The sequence below is a fragment of the Porites lutea genome, chromosome 1 (genome assembly GCF_958299795.1).
Source record: "Porites lutea chromosome 1, jaPorLute2.1, whole genome shotgun sequence".
Classification (NCBI taxonomy): Eukaryota; Metazoa; Cnidaria; class Anthozoa; order Scleractinia; family Poritidae; genus Porites; species Porites lutea.
This window is the reverse complement of record NC_133201.1, coordinates 14,270,289-14,286,895: the sequence shown is the minus strand read 5'-3', so window position 1 is coordinate 14,286,895 and position 16,607 is coordinate 14,270,289. Positions and strand designations below refer to the sequence as shown.

The 16,607-nt window shown below is 40.1% G+C and overlaps 1 protein-coding gene across 1 annotated transcript in view; it reads left to right on the top strand.

The window, feature by feature from the left end:
* The window catches only part of LOC140945867 (endothelin-converting enzyme homolog), a 77,458-nt gene that overhangs the window by 11,207 nt on the left and 49,644 nt on the right, over positions 1-16,607 (top strand). Inside the window, exons 5-7 of the mRNA XM_073394922.1 lie at positions 1,850-1,918; positions 8,777-8,890; positions 9,730-9,822. Coding sequence (XP_073251023.1) covers positions 1,850-1,918; positions 8,777-8,890; positions 9,730-9,822 — 276 coding nt within the window. The remainder of the gene's footprint in view (positions 1-1,849; positions 1,919-8,776; positions 8,891-9,729; positions 9,823-16,607) is intronic.

Below are 16,607 nucleotides of genomic sequence, written 5' to 3'. Positions count from 1 at the left end.
AATTAATTGGGCCGTGGGAACGGAACTGTCCTGGTACCGGCCTTCAAAAAGGACCATTGACAACACCTGCAGGTTATATCCCCTCCAGCTGCTTCTACGTCCACTCGAAATTCGTCTAAACTGGTAAAATCTACAGTGAGGTCCCCGTTTCTTGAACCCTCCTTTTTTTTTAAACTCTAGATAACTCCAAATACTAAATGCGTATATTGAGAAGCCAGATTACTGTGCAATTTCCCCTTCTTTGAAGTCCCTCTCTCTTGCTTTGAAAGCAAAAAACAGGATTCAAATAAGATGGAATTTCCAGCTCGCCCTTTGGACAAGTTGGAACCATTACACGCAAGTTTGAAAGCTTTTCTCAGTAGCATTACGTAATTAGAAAGAAAAAAACGTTCACTTGTTCAGGGGGCAAGTGATCTGTTGGGCAAGTACAGAGAGTGATGCATATAACATCCACTAGCCTGACAGGGAAATCAACTAGCCGCAGGTTAGTGGAGATGCATTTCTTTGTACACTGAATAAAGATGAAACTCTTTATTACTTTGAAAGAAAGATGTAACTTAAAAATGCATTGCGTGTAAAGGTGGTTTTTAATAGCCTAAAGGGTGAATTTTGAGTGGCTGGTGATGGTCAAGTTTTTGATATTAAACTTCAAAATTTGTGTTTTAAATTTCCATTAAAAAAAATATCATGCAAGGACAGGGAGATTAAAAAAAAAATCCTGCAGGGCTGGAGCAATAAAAAAAATATCTAGCAGTCTAAAAATCCTGCAACCCCCCCATCAAAAATCAAATGGTCCACCCCTAACCCGGGCGGAATCGTTGGCAGCTCATTCACAAGTTTGTTTGTTGTTGTGAATGAGCAAAACCGGTGATTCAGAACCATTTTTCTTTTAAAACTTGCGCTATTAAAATTATTAGCGTTAGCTAGGGATAAGTGAATTTTGTTATTCAGACAAAACATCTGAAGGGAGAATCAAGCAAGTCAGCCAGAAAAACCGCTAAAGTAAAGCACAACAGGCGGCTCGTGATGTCGCTTCACTAGTTTTATAACCTACGCTGTAAGTACTGCAATCTTGCTCTCATGCACCGTTAATTCGATATTTTTCCTCTCTTGGTAGGTTTGTTTTCCATTTTTGCTGTCTGAATCTAGATTCTGCCGTTTTTCATTGAATTTTGCCTCGCTAGTTTTCTACTTTCAGAAAAGGTTGTTGTCAACGATTGCATGTAGCTTCCAATCGTGAATAAACAACACGAACAACTTTTCCAGCAGTCGGTTATCGCCGTTTTTATTTCTTTGTTTATACTTGTTTAGTTACCCACATCGCCTTCTTTTATTCGAATTCACTTCAAAACCCTAAGATTGGTATGTGAAATTAGCTCCTTTTATAAAACCTTTGTGCAGTGTTAATCCCGCTCGATTGAGTTAATATAAAAGTAAATATTCAGCCGAAGAAAATCTTTGATGTATTTTCTTTCCTGTGGCTTTTAAGTTCGTCAATTCTTTTATCCTTGTTTGACACTCAGATTATGAATTGTCTACCAAGACACAAAAACCTTTCTTTATTCAAAAAGAGAGCTTAATTGTGATAATATAAATTACAAGTTATCATGTAATGTTTTGTTTTGGTTTGCAATCGATCGCGCGCTTTGAATAACATCAACACAAACGCGTCCTTCTTCAACACACATAGGTGAAGGCTGAAGTAAAATTTTCCTGAAACTTTTAAATCTTAGTAGGAAAAAAGTAAAAATGTTATACTACGGCCTCGGGTGGTACTCAAAACCTCGGGCACAGTTTCTCCCAATACGGACCTCCCAGCCGGTGAATAACATATATTTCTTTATTGTAGCTCCGACCGATAGCATATCTGGGAATCTCACGTCGTCGATTAACATCCAATGACACTCATGGAAGAGAGGTAAGGGAGACTTGATTTTCATTTTTAAATACGTTTCATTAAGGTTCAAACTTAATTCTTCTTACTTGGGTGACCCGAAACGAAAACATTATCCGAAATATGAAAGTAAATTTTCTTACTTCATGTCATAGTATGTGGTACAGGCCTTAATGTTTTGTTAGAACTCGATATTGCCTTGCAGTTCAGGCTATTTTGACAATGCTCAGAACATTGCTATGTAAGCGCACACAAGTTAAGTCAGGCGTTTTCTATGTGAGCATATGCTTTTCAGTGGAGCAAGCTATTAAATGAGCTACGAAAGTTACCCTGTTTCTCCCCTCCATTTTCACAACATGGCGTTAGAGGTGGGATTTCACGAAGACTTGTGATTCCAAGAATTCAAAAGACTCCATTGAAGCCAAAATACTTCAAACTTCGAGCAGAATTTGCAAATTTAAACGATTAAATACTTCAACATGGCGGACAAATTTAAACCCCCTTCGATTGACTGGACTGGTGTGGGAGATGTTCACAAACGATTTTAACTTTCCAAACGAAAGTGCGAACTTACTTTCTCTAGGCCATTTGATAAGGTCGAGGAAACAGAAAAAGTCCACCTACTGCTGCTGTGGTAGGCGAGAAAGGCTTAGCAATTTACAACACCACAGCATGGGGTGCCGAGGGCGATTAACTCAAACTCACAACCCTTCTAACGTCGCAAGAGGCTTAAACTAAACCTCAAAGCAACCAAATTCTCGCAAGGTATCAACTCAGATGTCTCAAGCAGGGAGACATGCCTGTCGAAGAATTCGTAAGCGTGATTGCTAATCGATGATGGCGGACACGAAACGACTGTCAGAGAAAGTACTTTAAGGGACATCCTCGTGTTCGGCCTCGAATCAAACAATTTACGCAGAGATGCAATCGCGCTAGGGAATACTCTGAACTTTAAGCAAGTTTGCGACCTCGCAAAAACTGAAGAAACTGCCAAGGCCCTAATGAAAATTATGACGCAAGGTGAATAGAAATTAGCGAGTCTTCATGTAGTGTATGACCAGCACCAATCAACCGAGTCAAAACAAAAGCTACCTACAAAGAAATCACGCCGATTGCAATTCAATTCTAAGGGCTGCTTCACATGCGGAAATACTTACGATAAATCTACTATTTGTCCTCCAAAAATTCAAAACGCAAGCACTGTGGCAAGATTGGGCACTATGCGAAAGTGTGTATGAGGAAAAGGTTACAAAAACTGCACGAGATAGTAGATAGCCCAGAATATGAGGGTCAAGCTATCCACCTGAAAGACGGCAGCTACTCTGACGCCCGTACCCTTTTCTATGAGGATGACGGCACGGGTAAGGAGCAACCAATTACCGTTTTTCTGGGAACACGCATTTCAGAGTGTCCCTTCCCCCTAAGGTACATTGCATATATACTGCGAGCGTCTACAAAGACAGAATCTATGCCACAGTCAATGTCAACAAACTTTATGTCAAGACGCTGAAAATAGACACAGGGGCTGCTGCCTGCGTGATTACCACAGAAGACCTTCAAGATATACCATTCCCTATCAAGATCCTACCTTTAACAGCGTCCTTAGAGGGTATGGGGGTGCCAAGACGGAAAACATTGGATCAACATTTCACCCGGAAGTCCATCTATGCTGGGACGCAGTCCGTCTCAGGAACTAGGAATCATTACAGCCAATGTTGACGAGTTAACCGCTTTGCACCACGTCTAGCCTCCACGAAATATTTCTCTTAGTGCTGAAATACTCGCACAAGAGGGCAAGTTATCAAAATCAAGTATACTAGCCTAGTACCAAGACTGTTTTGACAAACTGGGCTAGTTCCCAAGGGAGAAGTACCACATTAAGCTGATTGACAATCCCGTTCCAGTCGTCAACACCCACCCCCCTACCCCCCCCCCCCCCCCCGTGTACGGCCCCAGTCCATATACTTCCCTTGTACAAAGCTGAAGCCCTGCAGTTCCACTGAACAAGAACATGACCTGGCATTTATCAAGATGCTCCAAGCTAGATGTGCCTGTGAAAACAATGTTAGCCACCATTCCGAGAAACTGCAATTCAAGTAACCACAAGTAGATTTCTTCGGCCACATCCTAATACCCCAAGGAATTCAACCTGCTGTGGAAAAGCTTGATGCTGTACTCAATATAAAGCCTCCCTCCAACGCAAAGGAGCTTCAAGCCATCTTAGGGTTGGTGACCTACCTCAATTTATACTCGATGAAGTTAGCTGAGATGACCACACCCATGCGGGAACTAACGAAAAAGAATACACATTTCATGTGGGAACCACACCGCCAGAGAGCATTGGACAAAATAAAGGAGGAACTTTGCACGTGCAATTTCATCTCTTACTATGACCCAGACCCAACGACAACCACAATCTTACGGTGTGATGCAAGCCAATCAGGTGTAGCAACCTGGCTTAGACAGGTAGATTCAGAAGGTAAAGAAAACATTGTTGCCATGGCATCCCGGACGCTCATTAATGCCACGTCCAGATATTCTAACACTGAGCGAAAGTGTTTGGGGATCATGTACAGCCTTGAGAAGTTCGAGTACTACCTACTGGGTAGACATGTGATCGTGGGAACTAACGCACTACCACTAGAACAAATATTCAAAAAGAACATAACAGAAGCGCAAGCCAGATTGCAAAGGCTGCTACTAAGATGCCTCCGATTTGATGTCCAGTCAATTGAGAATTCAGAGTATGGTACCTCATTGTTAGAAGGCCGTATCCACTTTATCAGCAGCCTCATAGATTTGGCAAGAGTGAAATCCTCCACTGAACAAGACCCCATCGTGAACCTACTCAACGAAGTCGTCTACAATGGCTGGCCACCATAGCCTCATAGATTTGGCAAGAGTGAAATCCTCCACTGAACAAGACCCCATCGTGAACCTACTGAAGGAAGTCGTCTACAATGGCTGGCCACCATAGTCCTGCCAAAGGACATCCTCCTGGCTAGGTAGTATGCATTCCGGCCAGGTATCTCCAGTGACAACAGACAAATGGTGAAAGACTGTCACTTATGCAGCAAACAATCAACAGCTTAGCCAGTGCTGCCAATCATTCAACCTAATCTTCCCAGTCGACCATGGGAAAAATTACGAACAGACATCTTTGACTTAAACGGAAAGAAGCACCTCACGATCGTCTACTATTATTCCAGATACCCTGTAATCAGATTCGATCGAACCCGACTTAACAGCCAGTGGCTAGCGGAGTATGGCCGACCTACCTCAATCACCACTGACTTCGGCCCACAGTACGTTAGTGAGAAAGTCAAAATCAAGTGTAAACAGAGTGGTATCACACTAACTTTCAGCTCTCCATATCACCATCAAGCAAACAGTCTCGCTGAGCGAGAAATTGGAAACTGCAAATCCTCCCTTACAAAGGCAATGGAGAGCGAAGAGTGCCCATTCACAGCATTATGGAGGTTCCGCACAACTCCACTTGACAGGCAGCTTCCTTCACCTTATGAATTGCTATTTGGGAGGAAACCCTCAAGATGACACCCACCAAGAAGAAAATCTACAGCGTCAAGTAAAGCAAGCAGAATTCTTCAATCACGTGGATAAGTGACAAAAGGATCCTAAACAACAAGGAACCCTTCTTCGTGCGCAAAACTCTGAAGAGCACGAGGGAGCCAGCTGTGGTAATGAAAAGACCCCAACCCCCCTCCCCTCCGAGAACCTAGGACCTATTTGGTAGACATTGGTGGCAGAATCTACCAAAGAACACGAGAGCTCTACAGCCAAGAACCGAGGGAGTAACCAACCTAGTACCGGAAAAAAAGCTACCAACAGCCCTCTTGACTTCAGCCTGCGTCGCAGACGTAATTTAACCTCGGTTAGTAACGTCTGTTCTGGGCTTCCAACGGACTCAACGAATCACCGAAAATGCGTTTCGAATTTCCTTTCATCCTGATTGGTAAATAGAGCATGTCTTTTTTAACTGGCCAATCATGCCGCGTACTCAAATCCTGGTACACAGGTGGGGATCCAGAACAAGGATTTCGGCGCTGTTTCGCAGACGGACTTAACCAGATGTTGGTTTCGCCTGTGGCGCAGGCTATCTTGACTTCCCCACCACCTAACGCAACGGATAAACCAGTCATTAGAACATACACCCAGAGCCAGTACCACCACAGCAAGAGCGTACCAGCTTTACCCTCAGATGTACCAGCTCAACAACCCAGCGAACCCCCAGAGCCACCATCTCAGACTGTTTCTAGGGCGCGAAAGGCTCCATACCAACAAGGGAGCCACTCTACCAGGGCAGGACGTGTGACACAAGCCCCAATAAAACTCAAAAATTGAACCAAACCCTCCTGATAGGATATTTAGCTGACACTGCGAGACAATTTCCAGCATTTGTTGTTTGTTATTTTGCTTCCCCCTCACTGTTGTTGTACGTTAGGCCGACTCTGATTCTTTGGACGTTATTTAATACAAAAAGGGGGTGTCACTGTATACAGTGCAGGCGTTTAATTTTTTTTTGGAATTTGATACTGCGTTACAGTTCAGGCTATTTTGACATTGCTCAGAACATTGCCATATAAGGGCATACAAGTTAAGTCAGGAGCTTTCTATGTGAGGACATGTTTTCCTATGGATTAAGCTATTAAATGAGCTACGAAAGTTACTCTGTTTCTTACCTCCATTTTACAACAGTGGAAACTTCCTTTCCTCTTGGTGCAAATAACAAAAACAAAGACCTTCGTCTTCGATCGTTTTTTCAAAAACGGCAAGAACCAAGTTTAGGGAAGTGTGTAAGTTTCCTTACCTTTAACACCCTCACAGGGATATTCAATGAATGCTCCCCCTGATCAGGTTTAAAGGGTCTTCACGGGACTCCCGTCATGTGTCACCACTGGTCAAACATCTGTGTTCTGTTAGAAGTAAGATCACTAAGGAGTATGGTGAGGTGAACCCTGACCTACAAACAAGGATCAAAGAGCTCAACCACAACAACTAAGTACCGGCTATAGGTAATGAAAACGGTAAACGTGGAACTGGGACTAAGGGTTGGTGGAATACCGTTAACAAAATCACTAATATAGAGTCTAAGACACTAAACATTAGCTCTGTTATCGACCCTAAGGACAGTAACCTGTTCTTTCAAAATATTCACACTGATACTCAGTACTCAGCCCCGGAGCTATCACCTATTCGGGAAGTAACTCGCATCCCTGCTCTTGATGTGTGTACTGTTAAAAGGTTTATTACCCTGGTTGGAACGTACTGCTCCTGATCCGAATGAATTCCCTTGCTGGTTGTGGAGAGATTTTGCGCACCATCTTGCTCCGACAGTAACCAGGTTTTTAACTCTTTACTCACACAACAGTCAGTTCCACTTCCATAACACCAATTCCTAAAGAATCTTCACTGTCATCGTGTGCTCAGCTTCGACCGATATCCGTCACGAACATTATCATGAGATTGTTTTGAGGCTAGTTTGCAAACAAAAGGTTTTTAAGAAGCTTAAGTCTGTGATTGGTATGGATCAGTTTGCCCAAACGAACATTGCGATACCACAATGGCTCTTGTTACGTGTCAACATAATTGGCTCAGGTGATGTAGACTTTGTTCGACTTTTGTCATTTGAATTAGAGTAAAGCATTTGATACTGTTTCTCAAAAATAGAATCAGGTCTCAATATTAATCTTTATATCAACAACTTGATTATCAGCTTCCTTAGCAAACCGCAAAAAGGGGCGTTGTTGTGGACTGAAAGATTACGGGTTATGTTGAAATTAACAGAGGGGTCCTGCAGGGTACGGTCCTGGGGCTTCTTTTATTCTCGCTGATGGTGAACGATATAAAGCTAGTTGATCTAAAAAACGGGATAGCAGGATATGCCGATGACATCGCTATTAATGTACTGTTAAAAGGAACTGTCCAGAGCTGGGCAGCCAACAGAAGGAAGTCTTTGAATTTGTCAAAGACGCGGGAAATGCTATTGCATTGCATAACTTCTAAGCCTGCTCCTCCTCCGTTGCCCGGGATTGAGCGGAAAGATTGTTTAAAACTCTTGGGAATTACTTTCCACAATCCTTGTGTTTGGGATTTTCATATCGACAGCTTACTTTCCAGAGCTGCTAGTCCACTGTATATTCTTATTATATTATATTATTATATTCTTATTATAGAATACGGAAGTATTATTATATCTACACTGAAGACCAGCTTATTGCACTCTTCGAATCTTTGATATTGTCATTATTTCTGTATGGATTAGAAGTCTGGTGCTTTACCTCTCAAGGCAAATATTTAGATCGTATTGACACCTTCATTAGGTGTGCCTATCTCTCTGGCCATACAAATAAGAACTTTTTTATACCAGTTGAAGAATAGGGACCGTGATCTGTTCAAAAGAATCATTTGTTACACTGGTTACACTGGTGACACTAGGGCCCTTAGAGATAGGGGCCATGACGTCATACCCCCTAGAGTGAAAACTGAACGGTTTAAGCGGGAGTTTGTGAATAAATGTCCTTTTAGTTTTATTTCTTGATATCTTTTTTGTCCACTTAATTTTTGTAATTTTGAAATACATCTATTCATAACTGACTGAAAGGCCACAAGTATGTATCGTCTAATCTTTTACTAGACTCCTACTGCTACTACTGTTACTACTACTACTACTACTACTACTACTACTACTACTACTACTACTACTACTACTACTACTACTACTACTACTACTACTACTACTACATTCTGTCAATGAAAAAGCTATGACAACAGTAAACAACAGTAAACAGTCCGTTTACGTTTGATTTTCTAAAGTTGTAAGGAACAGTGGTGATGGTAACTTGGAAGGTTTTTTTTTGCCAGGGTCGAGAAGTTTATAAGCAGTTTATGTTAAACCTCACAAGAGCTTTGGGAGCAAACAACGACTCATACAATGACATCATAGATGTTATCAACTTTGAAATCAAACTTGCCCAGGTTTGTACAATCTCCGAATGTAATAGTTTCCATGCCCCTTTCTTTTGAAGATGAAGAAAGGGAAGAATTTATGATGATTGCGGACAGCGTGTACTATTTTGCAATAAATGCATTTGGGAGCTCTCCCAACTCAGCAACAAACGTCGTTTTGGTGATAACCAAGAACGATTCTATCTTCTCTACTCGATTCTTTACGCGGCCAAAAATTATCGACGTCTGGTTTCGCAGAATTCCCTTGTTAACAAAACCAAATCGGACGACAACACTCAAAGAAAATGTACGAGTAATCAAATAGAATTTTGAAATAAGAATTTCGAAATGACCTGTGACGTATGCTAAGATCGTTTTAACTCAAGAAACACATGAAACCACACTGAAGCTTTTTACTGTAATCACAGCGATAAAACATTCTTTTGTAAATGTAATTTTACGCTCCGAACCCTTCAAAATACTCAATACTAGTCTGCCTTCTTTCATCCTCAACATATTTAAGGTGACTCGCTCGGCAAATCTAGTGAAATTCCTCTTTCAAATTCTGCCAGCGCTAGCTGGTTATGAAGAATAAGTCGAGTGATTAAAATCAGTAAAAGACTGTAAAATATTTTAAATAAATAATGAAATACTTAAGGTGTTAATGTCTTTTAATGTGTTCCACACAGGGTCGCAAAAAATGCGCGATTTAAATTACACCGCAACTCTTAACCGAGCTATTATTCTGTACATCGCTAGCTCAACGCCAAATGATCTTCAGCTGGGAGCTGGAGTTAACTGTAAAATGTTAATGCCTGTATTATGATGCAGAGTATTTCCTTGATAGAGTTATTGACCTCTCTGTATAGGCGATGCCAACAGGTCAGCAAGCGTATGACGATGAATATTTGTACACAAAATTGACTGTTAAGGAACTGAATGATCTTACCGGAACTGCGAAGGTAAGCCTTCATTTGTATGAGTCACTGTAATTTTACCTGTCTTGTATTCTGTCGTGACTAAAAATAGCAACATCAACTTGCAGTCACGTGAGTTATAGTTTTCAAAGGGACAAGACATAGGAGACTTCAAAGAACGTTAATGATAGTAAATTACGTTAACCCATTAGTCATTGGTGATAGTTAGGGTGCTTAAAACTTACACAAACGATGACAAACTACTTGTTTAAAATGGCCGTGCAGACGCGTTGAGCGCTTAAATTTGTGGGAGAACTACTCGCTACAAAGTATTGCTGTTATTTCGCACCATTTTGTCATTTGACGTGTTCTTTCCACATGCGTGTGCATGCCATGTGCGAAATCTTGGATGTACTGAACCGGCATGCTTGATGATTGAAATAGTTTGTCAAATTGTAAAGCAAGTCTTTCTTCTGGTTATAAAAAGATGCTGTTTAGAGGAAATGGCCTTGTTATAAATGTTACATACATAAGCAGTTTGTCACTCTAGGAAAGAGTGTTGAAAAGTGGAACACGTCCTCCAGCGGTTTGGCCTCTAACGATCCATCAGTCAGCCATTCAAGGGGCACCAAAGGTGTAAATAGCACTCCACGTACAGTTTCGAATTCGTCTTTATTACTTTACGATTCAAATATAGGACAACTCCAAATGCAACGACTGATTTAAAACTCTTATATAGAAGGGTTTGGTTCCGTGAACTGCATACCTCTGCATACCTCTGCAAGCTCTCTTGGAGGCTAAAACATGAGCAAAGGTAGGACCTGGATTCGGTAAAACGTCCATGCATTGTGTAAGATCTCTCGGTGGTAGAAATAGGTATTCAAAACCATTTTTGTACGACGCTGTTATCGGCGTGTTAGGTGAGGCGTGATTCTTCAAAACTTTAGTCAATCCTACGCGTTGAACTTCCAAGCTCCAAGTTTCGCTACTTTGACTCCGAACACTGTTAGTCGTTTTAAGAGACGGACTTGAACTCCATATAACCAAAATTATTAGAAAAAATGGTGGAAATCGATCGCTCATGGAAGACGCGGTACGCGTGGCAGCCATGACTTAAAATTTTAGATTTGGCGCCAATGTTGGCGTGTGATTGTGGAAGGAGGAGATGGTGGAAGCAGTCACCCTAGGCAGCAGAAAAACAAGTAAAGTAGTTGTTAACACAAGAGTTATAAAAACGTAAAGAGGAGTCAGAATTAAGATATGGTTTGATACGACGGCGGAGAGAAAGTCTGCTGCCGATAATAGAGCAGATTGTATCAATATGTTGCTCCTAAGACATGCCGCGGTCTAACTTTACGCCAAGAATTTTGTCATAGTTCACTTGTTCGATTCAATAGATCGAACATCAATTTGGACATTGAGTGTCGAGCTGGTTAAGGTATTGCGTTTTTGTAGAATCGTAATTAGTTGATATTTGGTTTGAGATATGCCCAGAAATGCATCCAATGGCGAAAATGGCAGAAATGGCGATTAATCGCCAAATTGTCAACAAAAATTCAAAGGAGATGGCAAAGGGGCCCTTTTGATGGTTGCGATTTTGGCGAAAATGGCGTATTTGGTGAAAATGGCGATTAATCACCAAAATCAACAAACTGTAAACAAAAATTCAAATGACATGGCAAAGGGCCCCTTTTGAAAGTGGCGGTTTTGGCGAAAATTGCAGAAATGGCGATTAATTGCTAAAATCGCCAAATTGTAAACAAAAGTTTAAATGAGACGGTGAAAGGCCTTTTTTGAAAGTTCAATTTTTGAAGCAAGGACCAGCTAACAGAAAAGAACAACCGGACCCTAATAAAGGATCTAATCAGCAATAAGTGAAAATATTAAACAAAAGAAGCAAGGCATATTTTACAGTCGGGAATATACATATTTTTTACTAATATTTCGGAAGGCACGGCCGTTACAATTTGAAAAAAAGAATAGCGTGCAATATGATACTATAATACCACGTGAAAATTTAAATGAGAAAAAAGTGAACGTTAATGTGATTCTTTAGTACAAGAACTTAACATAGATTGTAGATGAAACTTGGTACACCGATGTAAAAAGTCAAGAAGATGTTAAAAAAATTAATAAAAAGTGGGGGTCACCGTGCTCGTTTTGACGTCACAATGCTGACAAATACGGCTATTTGGAACCCTTTAGCAAAAACCCCGCGCAGCCCAAAAGGAGACAAAAAGGAGAGATTTTTTCGATGATGCATGTGGTATCGCACAGAATTTGACTTAAATGTATTGTTTATCGACTTACGTACCAGAAAAATGCCTTTTAATGCTCTTGTTTTTACTTAACGCTCCAAAGTACATTTAAATTAGACACGCGCTCTTCGACCCGTGATAGCTCAATCCGTACAATTTAGTAAAATTGCCAAAAAACTGAACATAGATTTGTGCCAATTTTTTTCTCATCGAAAGGAAGCACTGTCCTTATTAAAATCATGAGATAAAAAATGGGGGTCATCGTACTCGTTTTTGCGGTAGAGCTGCAGAAAGTGAGCACCAAATGCATTTTCTTCGATTTTTGAGAGAGGACTGGGGCGAGATTCAAAATGGCATGTGTGTGAAAGGCGAAAGAAAGTAATAAAAAAAAATTTACAGAATTTACATCGAGATATCACAGTTAGGACACAATGTCATAAAGAAAGCGTTTAAATGAAAATCAAAGTGAGTAAGTACAAGTTAAGGAAGTCGAACTCGGCAACATGCATACAGTGCTTACCTTGTGCACATTCCCAACACATTGAGTCTCACCGCGGCAAGAAAATACCGCAAGCAAAATTTCCAATAGAGTTTCTCTTCAGTCAACTTCATTTGAATAATGTTACTTCAGATGCTCTTTTTGACCGTGGTCATCTTGTTATGCGCAGTAAGAGATGCACAGTGCATAACCAGTGAATCACCTTAAAAGTATGTGTCTGAAAACAAAAACCGTTGAAGTAATGATATGAAAGAAATTTGAAATATAAAAATAGAGTAAATAAATGATAACAAACAGAAGAAATAAAGAATGTATTACATTTCATCTTTCTTATTCATACGTACTGGTTCAAGAGGTTTTCCTTTTGAAAGTGGTGATTTTGGAGAAAATGGCGTATTTGGTAAAAATGGAAGGAATGGCGATTAATCGCCAAAATCGCCATATTGTAAACAAAAAATCAAATAACATGGCCAAGGACCCCTTTTGAAAGTGGCAATTTTGGCGAAAATGGAACGAATGGGGATTAATCGCCAAAATTTCCAAATTGTAAACAAAAATTCAAATAAGATGGCAAAGGGCCCATTTGAAAGTGGGGGTTGTGCCGAAAATGGCAGAAATGGCAATTAATCGCCAAAATGTTAACAAAAATTCAAATGAGATGGCAAAGGGCCTCTTTTGAAAGTGGCGATTTTGACAAAATTGGCGCAAATGGCGATTAATCGGCAAATTGTCAACAATATATTAAAAAAGATGGCAAAGGGTTCCTTTTGAAAAAATTATAATGACAAGGCTAGTGTAACTTAGGTGTCATTAATTTAGTATAATGCTATTACCTTTGACTGATAATCTCTTGTGATTGAAATTCGTCTCAAACAAGAGTGTTTGGTCGGAAATTACCACCTATAAATAATTTCTGGCACAATTCAAATTGAATGATTCACGAGTTGTATTCGATTATCAGTGAATGGTAATTGTCGTCATGTTTATGGCAATTTTCTTACCAAAAAATCCAAGATTGGTATCCTTAATTTTCCAGGCTTGCAGTCGTTGTTTGAAATATGCCTAGAAGCTGAATACATCTACAGTTTATCTTTATAACCTCCCCCTTGAGGAAATCCATTTTGCTTCTTGGCCACGCAATAGGCGAGTTTCGTATTTCCCGGCGGCCTAGGAGGAGTACTTTTTTGCGCGAAAGCGAGGGTAATGCGGGCCACTTCTCACCAAGAAGACAAACAAACATGAGAAAACTGCGGCTGAGTTGCCGAAAAAAAAAAGGAAAATGTGAAACGTTGAAAGGTTTTGGAGGTCTCAAAACTTACTTACAAGCTTGAGACATCATTGTTTTAAACAGCAAAAGGAAAATCACTAAGGATTTATCACTAAGGATACATTTTTATATTCTATATTTAAAAGGATTTGCTTTTCGATTCCGAACATTTACAGTAAGGGTAACTTGGGGGAAAAAGAAGAGAGACCTACCTATTCTTCTTGACTAGATTCGGTGCTATTTGTTGGTATTAATAGTAACGTCTGTAAATTAAGGGGTACCATTTGAAGGGTTGCGAACATTTTCTTTTTCATTCTGGGCCCCTCCCTTATTTCCGAATGAACGAGCCTTTATACAATTTAATGGAACACATATTGTACTGAGAATTGTGAAAGTTTCTTTCGGCGGAAAAAGGCATGAATTGTCCAAATTTCTGGCCCCACCTCCTATAGCCATAATGGGACACATGTTTTTTTGAGAACGAGACATACATGTACACTATATTTTTCATATATTTGGTTCATGAAAGCATACAGAATTAGTTTCAATGGGGTATGTTTTAAGAACGACACAAAAAATGGCATAATATTTTGATCCAATGTTTATGTTTAATAAATACGGTGAAGTATTGGGCACTAGTGACATTTCGTTTAGTTTCACATAAGGTAAAATGAGCGAATTCACGCGTTTCAAAATGGCGCACACAAGCTGATAGACATTTGGGCTTTCGTTACTTTATCATCCATGATTACTTTTAGGCGACCGTTACTCTTAAGAGGAGAACAAAGAGAATGAAGGGCGCATACTGGTCATTTCCGAAAGCACCTTTTAGCCAGGAACAATGAATTTCGAAGTCGGTTTTGATTCAAGATGGCCCGAACCTATTTATGTGCGCGTTGGTTACGTTTTAAAATCGCCTTTTTCGGCAGGAAAGACTTCACCGATTTCAGTGATTTTTGGTATCCTCAATAAAGAATGGTCGAACTTTAAGAAACTGTTATTTATTTTCTTGTAGGTAAAAAAACGTTTGAGATATCAGCATACCGGTGTGTTTAAAACAACATTTTTACAAAAAATGTCGATAACTTCGAAACCCTAAGACAGATTTTTCTCTAACTTCAGCAAACAAGCCTCAGAGCTCTCTAGTTTTATATCTGCAAGTTTGAAGCCAATCGTGACCGTAGAACTCGCTGCACAAATAGCTTGTCAAATTTAACCTTAAAATGCAACGCTAACACATTTGTGAAAGTTGACACGCAAATGGGGAAAACTGCCAACGGACTATCTCCTATCTACAATGGTATTCTTGCCCATGGTAAGGAATTATTATCATTTTAAGGACTTGTTGGTTGTCTTCTTGAGTAATTAGTGGACTAGCTGTGGGGCGTACGATTGCTTTGGTTGGCTTGAACGACCAAATATTTCTCCTTTTGGTAAGACTTTGAAAGAAATAAACCATACAATAGGAAATGGTGCTAGTGTGGTATTTCAGCGCATCACATTACTTTTGGTAAGTCAAGCGACATCGAAAGTAATAATAGGAAACTGTTTACTTAACCTCTGAAGTACATGGCACAAATACATAAGCTTAACCGAAACGACTTCCATTCATTGTTGCCTGATATATTTGATTCAGTTGTATTTGATAAATATTTTTTCACAGTTAAAGGGGCCTCTTATAATTAGTTATCTAATTTTGAACATTTTTTCGAGAAATGTTGCTTCACAATTATAGGGATCTCTTTAGTTCACATTCTGGATATTGCCAGCCCTCTGGCGATTTTTCACCATTCTCGGCATCTAAATTTGTCATTTTTGCCAAAATCGCCACTCTCCAAGGGGCCACTTTTGACATCTAATTTGAATCGCCAGCCATCTGGCGATTTTTCGCCATTTTCGCTATTGCATGTATTTCTGGACGTAAGTGTTTGGTTTTGGTCGTGATGAGAGACATTCGGTTATTAACAGCCCAGGTGGCTAAAGTCAACCTCGTTGACATGATTACTAACGGAAGTAAGAAACGACCCTCGAACAAGAATAGTAGTATCGTCCGAGGTAGCTCTAACGGCAAGTCATTGATATGGATGATAAAAACAGTGGCCCTAGGATACTACCCTGTGGAATACCTGCAGAGATTGGTAGTGCTTCTGATAGAGTACTCCTAAAATGGGTTTTCTGAGTGCGTCCAGATATTTAGGAGCGAAACCAAACCATTATACAATGGGAAAGGCCATAGATACGGAGTTTATTTAGCAACGTATCATGATCGACGCTTTCTTTAGGGTAGCTAGTGTAATAGTCCATTCGGAGCTTGTTATGCTCGTTGAATGAATTGGCAATGTCATGATAATCATGATAGCTCCTACCGTTGATAGTTAAATAGTTTGGTAATCTGTTACATTTAGAGGGCACCACACTACGAATAATGCGCCAGAGATTTTTAGGATCTTCAAGATTGCTGTTAATCGAGTTACGGTTTTGCATTACGAGTAAGGTGGTCCACTCTACTTCGCGCAGAACGATAGTCCTTTCAATGTGAAGAACTGTTTTCTAAAATCGCTTTTTTATGCAAATTGCTTCGCGCGGCAATCGCTGCTTGAATTTCACTATTAAACCATTCTAGAATGAATAGCCGCTTGACACGCCGCTTTTTTATAACGGTGCGTGCGAATTCAGAACGCTCCTGAATAAAGAATAAATATGACATAATGAATAATTGGGGTCACAATACATGTCCGTTGTACTCCAAGGTAAACATTCTAAATCGGCCGAAAATGCATCAACAGATAAAACTCTTTTTTAAGCG